The sequence below is a fragment of the Schistocerca serialis genome, chromosome 4 (genome assembly GCF_023864345.2).
Source record: "Schistocerca serialis cubense isolate TAMUIC-IGC-003099 chromosome 4, iqSchSeri2.2, whole genome shotgun sequence".
NCBI classification, from domain to species: domain Eukaryota; kingdom Metazoa; phylum Arthropoda; class Insecta; order Orthoptera; family Acrididae; genus Schistocerca; species Schistocerca serialis.
This window is the reverse complement of record NC_064641.1, coordinates 223,655,972-223,670,666: the sequence shown is the minus strand read 5'-3', so window position 1 is coordinate 223,670,666 and position 14,695 is coordinate 223,655,972. Positions and strand designations below refer to the sequence as shown.

The 14,695-nt window shown below is 39.2% G+C and overlaps 1 protein-coding gene across 1 annotated transcript in view; it reads left to right on the top strand.

The window, feature by feature from the left end:
* The window catches only part of LOC126474359 (uncharacterized), a gene marked incomplete at its 5' end in the record, with an annotated part of 148,035 nt that extends 139,458 nt beyond the window's left edge, over positions 1–8,577 (top strand). Inside the window, one exon of the mRNA XM_050101826.1 lies at positions 8,202–8,577. Coding sequence (XP_049957783.1) covers positions 8,202–8,312 — 111 coding nt within the window. The remainder of the gene's footprint in view (positions 1–8,201) is intronic.
* Between the last annotated feature and the right edge of the window lie 6,118 nt (positions 8,578–14,695).

Here is a 14,695-nt window from a genome sequence, read left to right as displayed (position 1 = left end):
TTAAAGACTACCGGTTTTGTGTCATTCAAATTATCATCTACCTTCGTAGATAAAGTATTTAGCTGATCCGAAAGTTCAACTACTTTCTCTGATAATGAACTAATTTCCTCCATGTGTCTTTCTGAACCAATTTTCAGAATATCTACTATGTCCTTTAAGTTTTCCTGAGTTTTTGCAAGTTGCGTAACCGAATCGGTAGATGCAACTGAGTCAATTTTAGCTTGCAAGTTCTCATGATTTTCATGAACAACAGTTTGCAGTTCTTTTATGGCTGCTTCGTGATTCTGTAAAGCATTTTCATGCTGCAAAAAAATAGGTTTAAAATGCTCACAAATTTGTGTTTTTACATCATTACAGACTTTTTGACATTTCGATTTAATGTTATGTAACTCAGTAGTTAAATCTTCACGTGTTTGTTCAAGTGTGGTGTCTAACTTCCGAAGATTTTGTTCCATTGTGTCTAACTTTTGAAGCTTTTGCTGTGTTTGTCTCTGATTTTGTTCCATTTGTTGCATTAATTGCAATAATAATGTATTAGTGTCTGGAATCTGTTTCTCTATGATTTTTGGCAGTGCATTTTCACCGGCAACATTCACATTTTGACAAGCAGAAAATGTGTCTTGACTCATTTTAGAAAACGGTGAGGACCCAAAACCTGAGTCTACAGTATTTGCAATATTGTGTTCTGTCATTCCCGATTCCTGAGGCGAGCTGTTGCCGACTGATCGATCGATAATGCTTTCCTGTTCACTACTTGTTTCACTGTCTACACCATTATTTGCCGCCCGCTCCATTTCCCTATGCACAATTACCAAATTACTACTTTGAATGTCTGTTAATTCATTACACGGTGGTGCTGGTAAGCTACGCTCGTCGTCACTATTATTTCTCAGTTTACTTTGGAGCATAGTGTTACGTTTTTCACACGCCATTATTGTCTCAATATTTCACACGATAACACAGAAAAGCACAATTTGAAGAGCAAAAATAAGAGAACACATTAACATAGCATTGAAAATAATATCTAGTTAATTCCAAGCGCAGCTGTGAAATACTTGGTGCAAATCTACATGCATGCCACAACTGTTTTACTGTACAACAATGAAAAACTACAACTACAAAGGAAATTCTCTCTATGATTACACGCTAGCAATAAACAATAGCTACACTAATTACACAAACTACAAGAAAAAAATCAGACGATTCCAGAGAGGTCTCCTGGCAGGGTCGCCATATGAAACGTCCCCTTAGAAAAATTAATGAATTACTGTGCTCTTAAATTATTTGATTTTTAAACAGCTGAGCAAAACTGAATGTACTCAGACATTACTCTCTTTGCTTATTCTGATCAACACTAAACTGACACAATACTTTTAGCACAACGCAATCTGACTTTCAAAAATCCCTACAAAAGAATGGCCCTTACTAACATAAACCTATACGTTTCACAAATCACTTACCTCACAAAAATCTTCATTATTCGAACTACTGCAATACAGTGAGTGCCACTGCTGCAGCTAAATAAAAGATTCAAATTACTGAAGGCACTAACTACTGATAGGCATAGTTAGCAAATGAAAGATTTCGATAGCGAACAAACAATGTGTTTCAAAAGTGATAATATATATATATATATCAGTCCATGATATCCAATCTTACAAATGTGCTGTTTCTGATGGACACATGTCCAGATCATCCACTCTCAAAAATCAGCCATCTCACTTCCCCACATCCACCACTGCTGGCGGCTCACCTCCAACTGTGCACCGAGTGAGGTGGCGCAATGGTTAGCACACTGGATTCGCATTCGGGAGGACGAGGGTTCAATCCCGTCTCCGGCCATCTTGATTTAGGTTTTCCGTGATTTCCCTAAATCGCTTCAGGCAAATGCCGGGATGGTTCCTTTGCAAGGGCACGGCCGATTTCCTTCCCCATCCTTCTCTCACCCGAGCTTGCGCTCCGTCTCTAATGACCTCGTTGTCGATGGGACGTTAAACACTAATCTCCTCCTCCTCCTCCTCCAACTGTGCAACGCTACGCGCTGTTCACATCCAGCTGCCCAACACCACAATGGCAGACAACAATGCAAACTAGCCACAGACTTCACACAGCACAGCCAGTGATTTTCATACAGAGCGCTACGTGGCGTTACCAATAAAAAACCTAAACAGCCTACTTACAGTATATCTCGCGACGAGACCACGAGGATAAAATCAGAGAGATTAGAGCCCACACAGAGGCATACCGACAATCCTTCTTTCCACGAACAATACGAGACTGGAATAGAAAGGAGAACCGATAGAGGTACTCAATGTACCCTCCGTCACACACCGTCAGGTGGCTTGCAAAGTATGGATGTAGATGTAGAGGTAGATGTTTACGAATGTGTGGTTATGATCCGACTTTGATTTTATCATTAAATGTTGTCCTAGTTCGTATAAATCTATTTAAAATGCAATCTTTTCTATTGTATCTCCACCTAATTGCACTCAAATTTCCCATAGAACCTTAGCAGAAATTTCCAAAAATACTGTTTCACCTCGTTACATGTTACAACTTGCAGCAAACTCGCAAAAGGGGATGTTAAAGTATACATTCCCCCTGTCGTAGCCACATTTGGATGAATACTGCACTCGTCTATGCAGTGAGTCATGAATTGGTTCAAACGCCGCCAGATCGTCCCGTAAATCTCGACATATCCGTACAAATCGCTCCTCCAGTTCTTCAACAGTATCATTACTGAGATAATTTTTGAAGCCAACGTATCTGCCCTGCTCGACCTATCCAGTCTAGAACGATACTGGAAAGTGTGTCGTCCCACAACAGCTTCATACATCATATAAGCGCCACATACTTTTCAAATACAGGTGTAATGTCTAGGACGCTATTTCATTCCCAAGTCAGTGGCGGCTCTTAACCAAACATTGGCGGTCATCTCACAGACGGCATGTCTATTCTGGCTAGTATTATTGTTTACTTTTACCCGTGCCAGGTCCTGTTGTTTATTATGACATGTTCTATATATTTATTTATTGCAAATCTGGGAGGAGGGTGCGTTTTATCTATCGATCGATGGAGATGCCGGGCTGTGTGTTGTGCGAGAGGCAGTGATTTGCGTGGGTGGCGGCGCGGCTGAGTCCGAGTGTGCGTGGGCCGATATATTTTGTTTTGTGAGCGGGTGTTTTGCTTGCGTGCGCGGTGTGTGTGGTTTGGAGACCTGTTGAAGTAGTATTTTAAAACACGTCGTGTACATTATAGTTCTCTTTTGTCATCTTTTTTTGCAGTTGTTTTTATCTGAAACATTTGACAAGGAGTAAATACTCAAAAAATAATTTGAGACAGAAATATAAACAAAATTTTGTTGGTGTAAGAACAATGTAAAAATATGATCGGATAGAGCAGAGATTTGTTAATTGCATCACCAATTGTGACTGGCGGTGAATGCTTCGGAATGGTTTCTTCGAGCAATTGAACGCCAGTCACAACAAAATAGTTTTTAGTTAGCAGCAGAGAAATGGTATTGCTTGTCCCATGCTTTAACATTTGGTATCCATCTGTGTACATAACTGGGTGCTTTCTTGGCTTGATTGCCAGTACCTTACACTTCATTTACTCCAGTATTCGTAATCCTTATCTATTATTTGACTGATATGTGCGATTTGTCAGTGCATTTTGGCGTCCTGTGTCTGATTCATAATTCCAGGTGTCTTATTTTACTATTACTTCTCATCTTCTTTCTCCTCCTGTTCCTCTTCAGTGTCATCGTTGTCGCCGTCACTGTGAGTATCGGTGTCTATCGTCTGGAGATTGTTGTTACGCTGCATGTAAACATGTCTGTCTGTTATGCCGTCTCCACAGGCACTCTTCGTACGTTCTTTTTAATTACAGTCTGTTAATGCACTTAATTGTGCCTATTGTTCTTTGTTTCTTATTGCTGTGTATATATGTATTTCTGTTTCTGTGTAGTCCAACAGAAGTGCATTTATATCGTTCGCATATTGCCCGCAGAAGAAGACAGTGTGTTTGGGAACCTTCTTCCACGCATGTGCGTTTAGGTGTCTGTCTCAGAGTCATGCAGTTTAAGTGCGTGGGGTAAGGTCCATGTTGAGGTAAGAAATGTACCATACCGCTGCTGGGATCGATATGTTTCATTTTCAACCGTCCCCTTATGTCCGGGAGGAAATCGTACAGTCCGGGTCCCTTATCATTTACATCTCACTCACCCTACCATGTACCCAAACGCAAACTTTTAAGGGGACGTGTCTTTGTATCGGTACACAGGACGTGATGTGTACCTTATCTAGTCTTCCATCTTTAACCAGTACCTTGCACCTCCGTATTTGATCGTGATATCTATCGGACATATTCCGAGCAACACACACAGAGCATCCACTAAGGTGGTGCCAAGGGCTCCTGAGAGCCTAAGTAGAACACATCTCTGCCCTCGTGTGACTGGTGCTGTATTGGTGACCAGATTCAGTCGGTGTGCCATCGTGCTAGCTGCGAAACTGAGTACCGATTCGAAGAGCGCATAATGGTCGTCTACTTACATCCTGTTTGGGTAGATGTAAATGTAAGCAAGTAAAGATCCGCGTTCAGGACCTTAGGGAACGATGGGGACCAACCGAACACCGTGTCATCGTCTGCCAATGGCGTCACCGGATACGGTGTGGAGGTGGGTGATGTCGGCACACAACTCTTCCCACTGTTGTCTGCTTTCTTGAGCTTGGAACTCTTCAGCTGGCATTACGAGGCTGAGTGCACTCATTCCACTAAGGAAAGATTCCTGGTAGTACCGGAAATTGGAAATTGAACTCGGATCGTCCGCATTACAGCCAGACTTGCTGATCATTGAGTTAGGAAGCGGACAGACATAGATGTAGTCATGTGAAATAACAAGGTTAGTACACTAGGCATTGTTTGCACGCAGTAAGTTAATGGATGTCTTCCACACCAAAAATCGGTCTATATTTAGAAATGAAGATTTTCACTCTTTATGTCCTTCAGGGTTTAGTTTACGAGCCAAAAACCTCACTCAAAGAAAAACTAGTGTACCAAATTTGAAAGCAATAATGAACAATGTACAGCTCAGTACTTGAACTGCGTCTGAGGCGCAGGGTAACAAAGGAAGACCTCTACGAGCGCATTGCGATTTAGATAGACGGACGGTAACCGGAAAGAAACATAGAAAGGTGAGAACCACAAGGTAACAAAAACCGAGGGACATAGCCTACACTATGGGCAGAAATTCTAGAATGGTTGTTCAAATTTAGATTCCAGCTGCTCGTTACACGAAAGAAAAAAATGGAAAACTTAAGCATACTCGCATTTCGGAGTGGTGACTCTACAACATGTGATTCACACATTGTAGTCTGCTGAGGCACCTGAAATAAAAAAAGAAGAAATAAACAGATATTTAGAACTGAACAGAAACCAAAATATTTATGGAAAAAAATATCAATATATCAATTCACTATACTTCAAGAATAATTTTTTTTAGACAGAAATCTTATCTGAATTAAAAATATTGTTAAAAAAGACCAAGTAAAGCATTTCAGTTACTTTTATTGTGGCAAATCTTATGATCATAATAACGACGTACAGACTAAAGTGAGCTTGCTTGGCGTGATATATGGAACAATCAAAAGGCAACTAAAAACTAAAACGGAAAAATAGTATGAGTAAAATTTTATAATGTCGTTAATCTTCCAAGAATGATGTATGAGAATGAAACATATATTTCAACTAAGAAACACTAAAAACATATTCAAAACGCATAAATGAAACAGTTAAGAGAAATCAAAGGAAATTAAAACCTTAAAAAGAACTTTAAAAAGATAGTGTATGAGAAAAATTAGAAGACAACAAAAAAATATCAAATGAATATCTGCAGAAACCGGCTCCACAAAGACTGCCAATTAAGTTAGAACATTTCCTAGCCAAAAACATAAAGCAGATCGTGTCACACCAAGGAAAAAGATGGGTGCCTAATATGGGAAGTTTAGAAGAAGAAAAAACTATTGAACTAGGAATATTTCGGTAGAGTGAGATATTGGCACCTTTGAAAGTGGTATAATAAAAATTAAAATAGCAGTCAACTTAGAAGTTGGCTGAGCCCCAGGGCATTGAATAACTATCCAGATATTGAGAAATTTAGTTAGCGCCCCAAGTCATAAATTGGGTGATCAATTTATAACTTGTTTGAAACGCAGTTTGTAGTGACATCTGATAACTACGAACTAATTATCAAGTTGCGACAGACTAGATAAATATTGCTAAATGTGATACACATAAACAGATGTCTCGAATGAATCTATAGCAAGTATAGCCAGACAAGCTTTATTTTTTTTATTCATCGTGTGGCCGTTCAAGTGCAAGTTCAAACAATGAGATGATTAAAATACGTAAGGTACATAAAAAATATATGTACAATATATTCGAATATGACAAAGATACAGCACAAGTACTAATAGAAATACAACAAACGCCAGTATATTTCATCAACTATAAAGTTAAATCCAAACAAGACAGCCACAAATAATAATATAAAGACAAAAAACACCAGTATATTTAATCCAATACAAAGTTGAATCCAAACGAGAGCAATCTTGTACTATATGTAGCAATGTTTGTTCAGCAGTTTCACAGTCACACATTAAGTTATCAGTGGTACCCCAATTGTGCATCACGGATTTAATTTCTGCATGTCTAGTTCTTACACGGTTTAATTGACGTCATGTCTATGCCAGACGTGGGGAGGCATTGGGAGGAATGAATTAGATTTGACAGGAGGGAGAAATGAGAGGGTGAACTTCATTGTCTGGGATTGGGAGCCTGTTGTGGCGGAAGAGGACATGGAGATTGTGGGTTTTGGGATGGTATAGTCACAACAACATATCAGGATTGATAAGTGCAGGGGAAACGATGTGGTTATTGGCTTCAGGTTTGAAAGATGTGTGGGATAGTGGAAGTGTTCACAGTGGGTATTCTATATGCTGATATGGGAAACTGGGCGGAAGAAGTGCCCATTAATTTTTTTTTTTTTTTTTTGCCCTCTACTCAGCTACTGCCTAAAGAGAAGTAGTCTCACTAGTTGTAATACAGCTACACTATCACTGTTGTCAGTGAGTTTTACAAAGAAGGTTGTTCTGTTAGTTTTAGTAAACGTTTTCTGACTTTCAGTTGTCTGATGTTAGGTAACTCATTTATATTATTTTTGCCACCTCATTTATACAAAGAGAGTTATCTTTGCCATATCAATGATTGAACAACGTCTTCTGGCCTAGAAATACGGTTCGTGTTGATTCTTTCGGCTTGGTAGTTTCCTCTCTGAATGACTGATGCCGATGTGATGACAGATCGGGAAAAGTGGCCTAGGTGTTCACCCCAACAACAGTTAATTATGTAAGTCTGCAGGCTTTCGTGGCCGTTGTCACTGAAGTTAAAATCTTCTGGGTTATTAGGCCGCGTCATGTTTCTTCTAAAATGTTCGACGTTTCGACCCCTCTGCTGGGATCTTCCTCAGGATATTTTGGTGTCCACTACTGCTGGAACACTGTCAGAGACGAGTGTCGCGTAACAGCTAGTTACTGCCATACATCACGTCTAATACTGCAGGTCAGGCTAACTTCTGAACCTTTTTATATAGAAAGTTATAATTCGTCATTCTGTCCCTTTGTGGCGGTTTCGAATTAATTTGTATTCGTAAAATCGTCTCTGCTCCAATGTGTTTGGCCTAATACAAAAAATGCGATTGAAATAGGTCTGCTGCAGCCGCTTGGTATTGTTTAAGATGCTACTACATCAAAATGCCCACAAAATTTGTTCGGAAATCAAACGACACACATGGGATGTCGTTGCGATGGCACTGCCACGTTTTCCCCTTCATAGGGAAAAATGGACGCTATGTAAGCCGTCGGTAAAATGCATGTAGTTAGTATTATTGTTATCATCTTCTTCATTGAAACATATTTCGTTTGATACCTTACAACATGAAGATTCAATTTGTGTAAGCTTCTGTAAGTAACAATGATTTTGTAAAAGTTGTTTCTTTTAGAGTGGCCACTTTACCCCATCTTACCCGTGGTCGATAATTTGGTTGGTGCGTGGAGGTATCTGCTACGAGACAGTGTGCTAATTAGAGTATGTGCCTTACAGTAGCAATGTATAAACTGAATGGGGACATTTTATTTTGTCCGCAGGTCTTGGCCACCGTGTCCCTAGGAGCTGGCGAACGGTCGGTAGTGCTGCCATCTCTGAGCGTCGAGCACAACTACTCACAGATACTGTCCGAGCTAGTCATGAAGCTGTAAAGAGAGGTGATAGTGGACTTGGTAATGTGGTGTTATGTGATGTAATGTGATATGATGTTATGAAATGTGATACAATGTGATGAACTTTGTGGATCGAAGTGGGTCTGGTGCTCTGAAGACTAGAATTTATGTCACTCTGGATATTCTTCGTATGCGTGTCGACGTGCATAACTGGATGATGCTTAGATAGAATAATGCTACATACAAAAATTCTTTTATTTTTTGTTGTTTAAATTAGGGAGAGCTTTCCATCACTTTTGTGCAATGTAAGACATTTATATTTTGTACACCAGCTTCAGTTTTGACACCAAGTTTCGTGTTATCAGAGAAGGTAGCAGTTCTTGCAAAAAAAAAAAAAAAAAAAAAAAAAAAAGAAAGAAAGAATTGAGCGATGAAACCGAAACGGAAGGAGAGGATACAGTTCTTGGACATGTACTTCATGAAGATGAAATGTCTAAGTACCAGAAAAATTAAATTTTATTTTACGACTGCTGATTATGTCGTGGAAAAGCATATAGTCTATATAGCATGCCAATTCACTAAATGTACATTAACTTATTTGAAGATGGATTGCATCTACTGTAATATCAGTAAGCAGAATGTATGAACACTATGAAAGCGCGCGTCCCTACGTACCTGAAACTTCCTGCTGTAAGAATTTTCTATGCGTTTCTCTTGCTCATGTCACTTGGTTTTCGTCACGCCAACGAAAAACCAAATTTTATGTGGTGCTCTAGGAACACCATCATGTTACAGTTACCCCATCAAAATTGCCCTTCTCGCTCCTTCGAGACACAGTAGATGCTATTCCTCGCAAGTAGAAACCAACGATCCACTGGTGTAAACCTCACGTTTCCTAGTCAGTTAGTTTGTCTCTAGATTGAGGACACGAATATAATCTTTAAAAATATTAGATTGTAGCATCCACGGCCAGTGTCAATTTGAATAAAATCATTCTGTGTATTAGGCCACATCATTATAAAAAACTAAAATAACTAAAATGCTGACATTTCGACCGACTTTGCAATTTTTCTCTTCAGGACGACATCACCATTTTAGCCGATCTAGTGTTTTATGATGACGAAGCGTAATCCTCGTAATAATTTTAATCAAATCTGAAAATTTGTAATTTCTCATGCTGTGTGCTATTTTGATCACTGACAGCGTGTTTCCCACATCTTTGACAAAGTACATGTTTCTTCTGATTCGCCTACTTTCCCATCTCCCTCCAGTTATCACATAGATAACATGGTGTCAGTAAAGAGTGCAGGAAAAGTCTTCATATGTACCATCACCGCATTTATCTGCCAATTCCTGTCTTGTAGAGGAAGGGTTTGCGTCCTCATCGGCGCTCAGCAACCGCTAGCGCCATCGAGCGGCTGTCGCGTGAACTTCTTGACCAGCACGCTCTGAACACGGGGGTTTCAACGTGTAAACAAACCAGTCAGCCAATGGCTATGCAGTCCAGGTGTCATACCACATCGATTTTTCTCATTGTCGCTGCTAGATGTCGCTCAAAACTGTCTTTATTAAATACTACATCGATAATCCAAAGTTACATTTGCTGCAGGCGCTTAAACTCTCTCAGCCAACAAACTAAGGATACTTTAAAAATCGCCTACCGATAGTAACCAGACACTATAATGTGTGATACAAATAAATGTTAAGATCAACATGTACTTCTGACGTTTCGTAAAACGTTTATCTCGTTAACAAACTCAGCGCGTGATGAGGGTGTAAGCTGCTGCCTTGTGCAGCTTTACGTTTATCTTGATGACATTCTTAGACAAGGAAAGTGCCTATTCGGTCGTGATATTAACGCACGTAACAACATTTGAAAAGTATCTGAACACAGGAGATCAAATTACGTAGTATGTTATTTACTAGTGTTAAAATTATGGTTTGAAGCACAAATGTTCTTTTCATAGCTACCTCCCATTCAAATGTGCTTGTTTGCTTTATTTTCAACCGTTTTCGAGCATTTTATTGCTTCATATTCAGGCACATTGGCGCAGTTAACTGTACTGAAATACAGCTACAAGCGTAGCTTGTTGCTACAGCAGAGCATCTTCGAATGCATTAAATACAATTCCTCTTGTTCTCCTTACAAGCTCATAGGAGAACTGTAAATTATAATCATATTTGCCGTCTAATAATCCTGGGCAAAAAAGGACAATTAAAAATTCTGGTATACTCACGAAGTGACAGAAGGTTTATCTGTGTACTGCGATATCTGATGAAGGTCAGAACCGATAGCCTTGCTTTGCTAATGAGCACACGAAATTTGTGTGAAGAATGTCTGGACAAGTTTTGGGCCCAAGTACCTCCCATCAAAACAGAGAGTAAATCTAGTGTGTATGTAAGTTCAGAATGCATCGTTTTCAAGTTATTATTGAAATAACTGTGTGCGTAATATATTTCAGGATGTATTCGTCTCAAATTAACAGCAAAAAGGAGAAAAAACAAAGACCTCTTAACAACAGAGCAGCTGAGGGTATTTCTTCTCACCTTATTATAGACCTCATGTCTCATATCATTAAGATTGGGTAGAAAATATCTCTCAGTAGCAACACTAGAAACCCACTGCAGCATATGGCTGAATATAAAATTGTATATTGTGTTCTGACTGTTTCTACACAGGTCAGACTAGCAGACATTTGAGATTAGATTCAATGATAACATGGCACTAAAAAAAGTGGAATACAAAATGTTAATAACATAAGTATCAGCACTATACAACGCCAAAGAAAATGACATGAGTCGAACGTAAATGACTAAAATGACAATATTTACAACAGCATCATCTCTGTTTTTAAGAGCAACCTACATTCTTAAATATGTATATGCGCACTACAGATTGCCTTTCCTTACCTATATACCAATAATTCGTTAGTTAGTGACACTGTTATCAAAAGGCGACCGGTAACAGTCAACTTCTAGTTTTAATTGTTATCTGTTTGTCATGGTATAACTTAACCTAAACTGTTCGCATTTAAAGCTAGAATAACTAGCTATACATGTTATATAGAAGATAGGGGGAGACCAAAAGCACGAGTAGATGCCTGAAAGAATTTGGCGAAACACGTCTGGTTAAGGAACAAAATAAAATCCATTTGCAAAAGACCAGCGATAGTCATTCTTATCTGCAAGATAAGCAGCAATCCCACATAAACTGGAACAGAACTGCAGCCGGTGACTACCACAGTGGCAACGCTGTTGGATTTTTGTCTAAAAATCTATGTCCATGTGTGCAACGTGAGTTTTCTGAGGTAACCGGCACAGCAGGAATACCAACCCGGGAGTTCTCCCACTTGCCACTGTTGCAAGCGCGAAGCAACACCTGACACTTCCTTCTCTTGACCATGATGAGTGCAGCTCTGTGCGTGTTAGCGTTATGTCGTCACCAGACTAGAAAAATACCTACCTGTTGGTGCTCGTGAGTGCGATGCCTGTTAGATATCTGTTATATACCGACGAGAAAGGAGATCGGACAGGTACGTTCGAATGTAACTGGGTGACCAAGTGTCCCAGACGAAAGAAACCTCCAATCAGTTTTAAAAGATTTGGATGCTGTATTTAGATACAAAACCGAAATGAAAAACTAGCTAATAGCTGAAATTAATAGAAAGAAGGCAGATATAGTAATGTGCTTCAAGGAATCTTAAAAAGTAAATTTAAAATTGGAGGAAATAAAACAGAACATGCAAGAATATACGAAGATTTGGGCAGTAAGGTAACAGACGAAGCAAAAAATACATACAATAATTCTTAGAGTAACAAAAGCAGAAGCACTGAGATGCTCACAAGCCTTGTTAAATGCTTCAACTGTAGCTCAACTCTTTAGAGCTTTAAAATGTGAGCGATAGCGAAACTGAAATAAAATCTTTTAATCTTTTAAACCATTTGAAGTACGCTTAACGACAAAGCAGGGGCTTCTCAAAGAATTAGTGATGATCGACCATTCATCAGAACTATCCAACGAAAACGACTTCACTGCATAAGTCATATAATACGCCATAATCGACTGTCTCAAAATATCACAGAACTGACATTACGACGAAAGATGGGCCGAAGAAAGCCCTGATCAGCATGTTTAAAACAAGCTAGAAATATGCAGGAGTAAATTGTTATGCAGAAATGAAGGAGTTCGCTTGTAGGACCCAGATGGAGAGCTGAACAATGACTGAAAAGGAAGGACGAATATGAGCTCAGTTACCAAACGATAACTCTTCAGTTAGCTAGTTTTAACCATAATATCAGTAATTACGACAGAATTTCATACTAAATAATGCGTGTTTTTAGCTCACAGACAGCAAAAACGCGAGTCTTAAAATAGATTTCAATGTCACATCAGTCGGGCAGAAATTGCAAGTAAATAACAGTAACATGAAGCGTGAAAGAGTAGTCCATTTAACAATCAGGAACAATGTAATTAAAACGCAAATACTAGTGATAGAGTACTTAATAGATTTATTAGCTGTGTAGCTTGGTGTATCTGTGGTTAAGTACAAGACAACAAATCCAAGTATTTGTGGTTCCATACGAGTCTGTGGTAAGAATATTTTTTTGTCACGTATCTCTTGTTTTACCTCTAGTAATTTATTAGTGTAAAAAATGTTATTTTGCACAGGGGTTCAGAGTCTACGTTATAATGTAGGTCTGCCGGTAACTGGCCGGCTAAGTTCTTAAGTCGGGAAAAGATCTCAATAGGATCACGTCTAAAAAAGTGCAGCATTGATCAAGCAAACCTTCTGGTTGTTGACGGTTTTTTAATATCACTGAGCCCTGAGTTTCCCGTTCACATGCAGCTTCAAAGGAAAAGAATTATTACTCGTAGATGACAAACTGTATAAAAGTATACCCGGCCCTATGTCAGTCAGACAGGAACATGAGGAACCAAATGTGCTGTTATAGTACGTGTTCTTTATAGAAAATGGCAGTGTAGTATATTCAATGCAATTTAGCTATCATAGTAAAATAAAAATAAATACTCAGATTCTGATGCAACAGGATCGACACATGTACGAGGAAACTGAAAAGGAAGCAGTTTTGTTTCGTTCGAGGTGGAATTCCCAAAAAAATATGTTTTGTAAATAGAAAATCGTCTGCAGCCAAGAGTGCTTGGTTTATTTATTTTATTTCGCCATGACTGCTTTCGACAGAATCTTTGTGTCATCATCGTATCTTCGGAAAATTCTTATTAACACGCATACATGTCACCAATACAAGGTGAACACTTTCCTTTCATAGGAAACGACACCACGTTGGCTTGTCAGAAATATAAAAAAGAACATATAAAATATCCATTGTACCAATTGTCTGCCCAGGAGTGGAAGTCAGCAAATAGAAACAGAGTCGTGGCTCAAGAACATCGCAGTTTAGAATGAATTTCTTTTATTCCTGCAATGATCACAAAACTTCTCGCCTATGCTACATTCTGGCGGCTACACCAACAGATGTCGCTGATTGCTCACTACAGTCTTTTGTTTTCATCCTTTCTGCTTCTATCCCTAGTTATTCTATCACCTTTATGTTATTTTATTAGCTTCAGCTTATTCTTGTGTATTTTTATCTAAAATAACCAAAAGAACGTCTGAGAAGCATATATTATCACTTAACCATTTCCTTTTAACAATTTTAAATGTAACTTTATTCTCGTTTTTAATTATTACTCTTTATCACTGTAATAACGTATACATCTGGCAAGCCCACTGTAGCCTTACCTATTATACCCTTCATTTACTGCGTAGTGTACAATTTTATAATTGACAAATGTGTGTAGACTTACAGTAGGGACCAACGGCCTAGGAGTTTGGTCTCTTCCCCCTCCCCCCCCCCCCCCACCCCCTATCCTTAAACCAACGAACCAACTTACAGTAGAGATACATAGTAAGCTTACAGCACAAACATATGTTGTGGTCACTGTACTGGAGTTTGTTTCAACAGTAGCGATAGAGACAATATGACTGCTAGAACAGTGGTCTAGTTTACGCCACATTTTAAATATGGCCGACGATGTTAAGCTAATTGTGACGATGACACTTTGGCATGCCTCGTCATATTTTAACCACATGTTTTCACATATATGAAAGTGTCCGCCCCCGGTAGCTGAGTGGTCAGCCGGCACGGTAGCTCAGCGTGTTTGGTCAGAGGGTTTAGTTGCCCTCTGTAATAAAAAAAAACTAAGTAAACGGATCAACGAACAACCTGAACGGGTGTCACGAGACGTCCGCCCCGATCATATACAACGAACAAAATGAGATCAACAAAGAATTAAAAAAAAAAAAAGCGGTCAGCGCGACAGACTGTCAATCCTAAGGGCCCGGGTTCGATTCCCGGCTGGGGCGGAGATTTTCTCTACTCAGGGACGGGGTGTTGTGTTG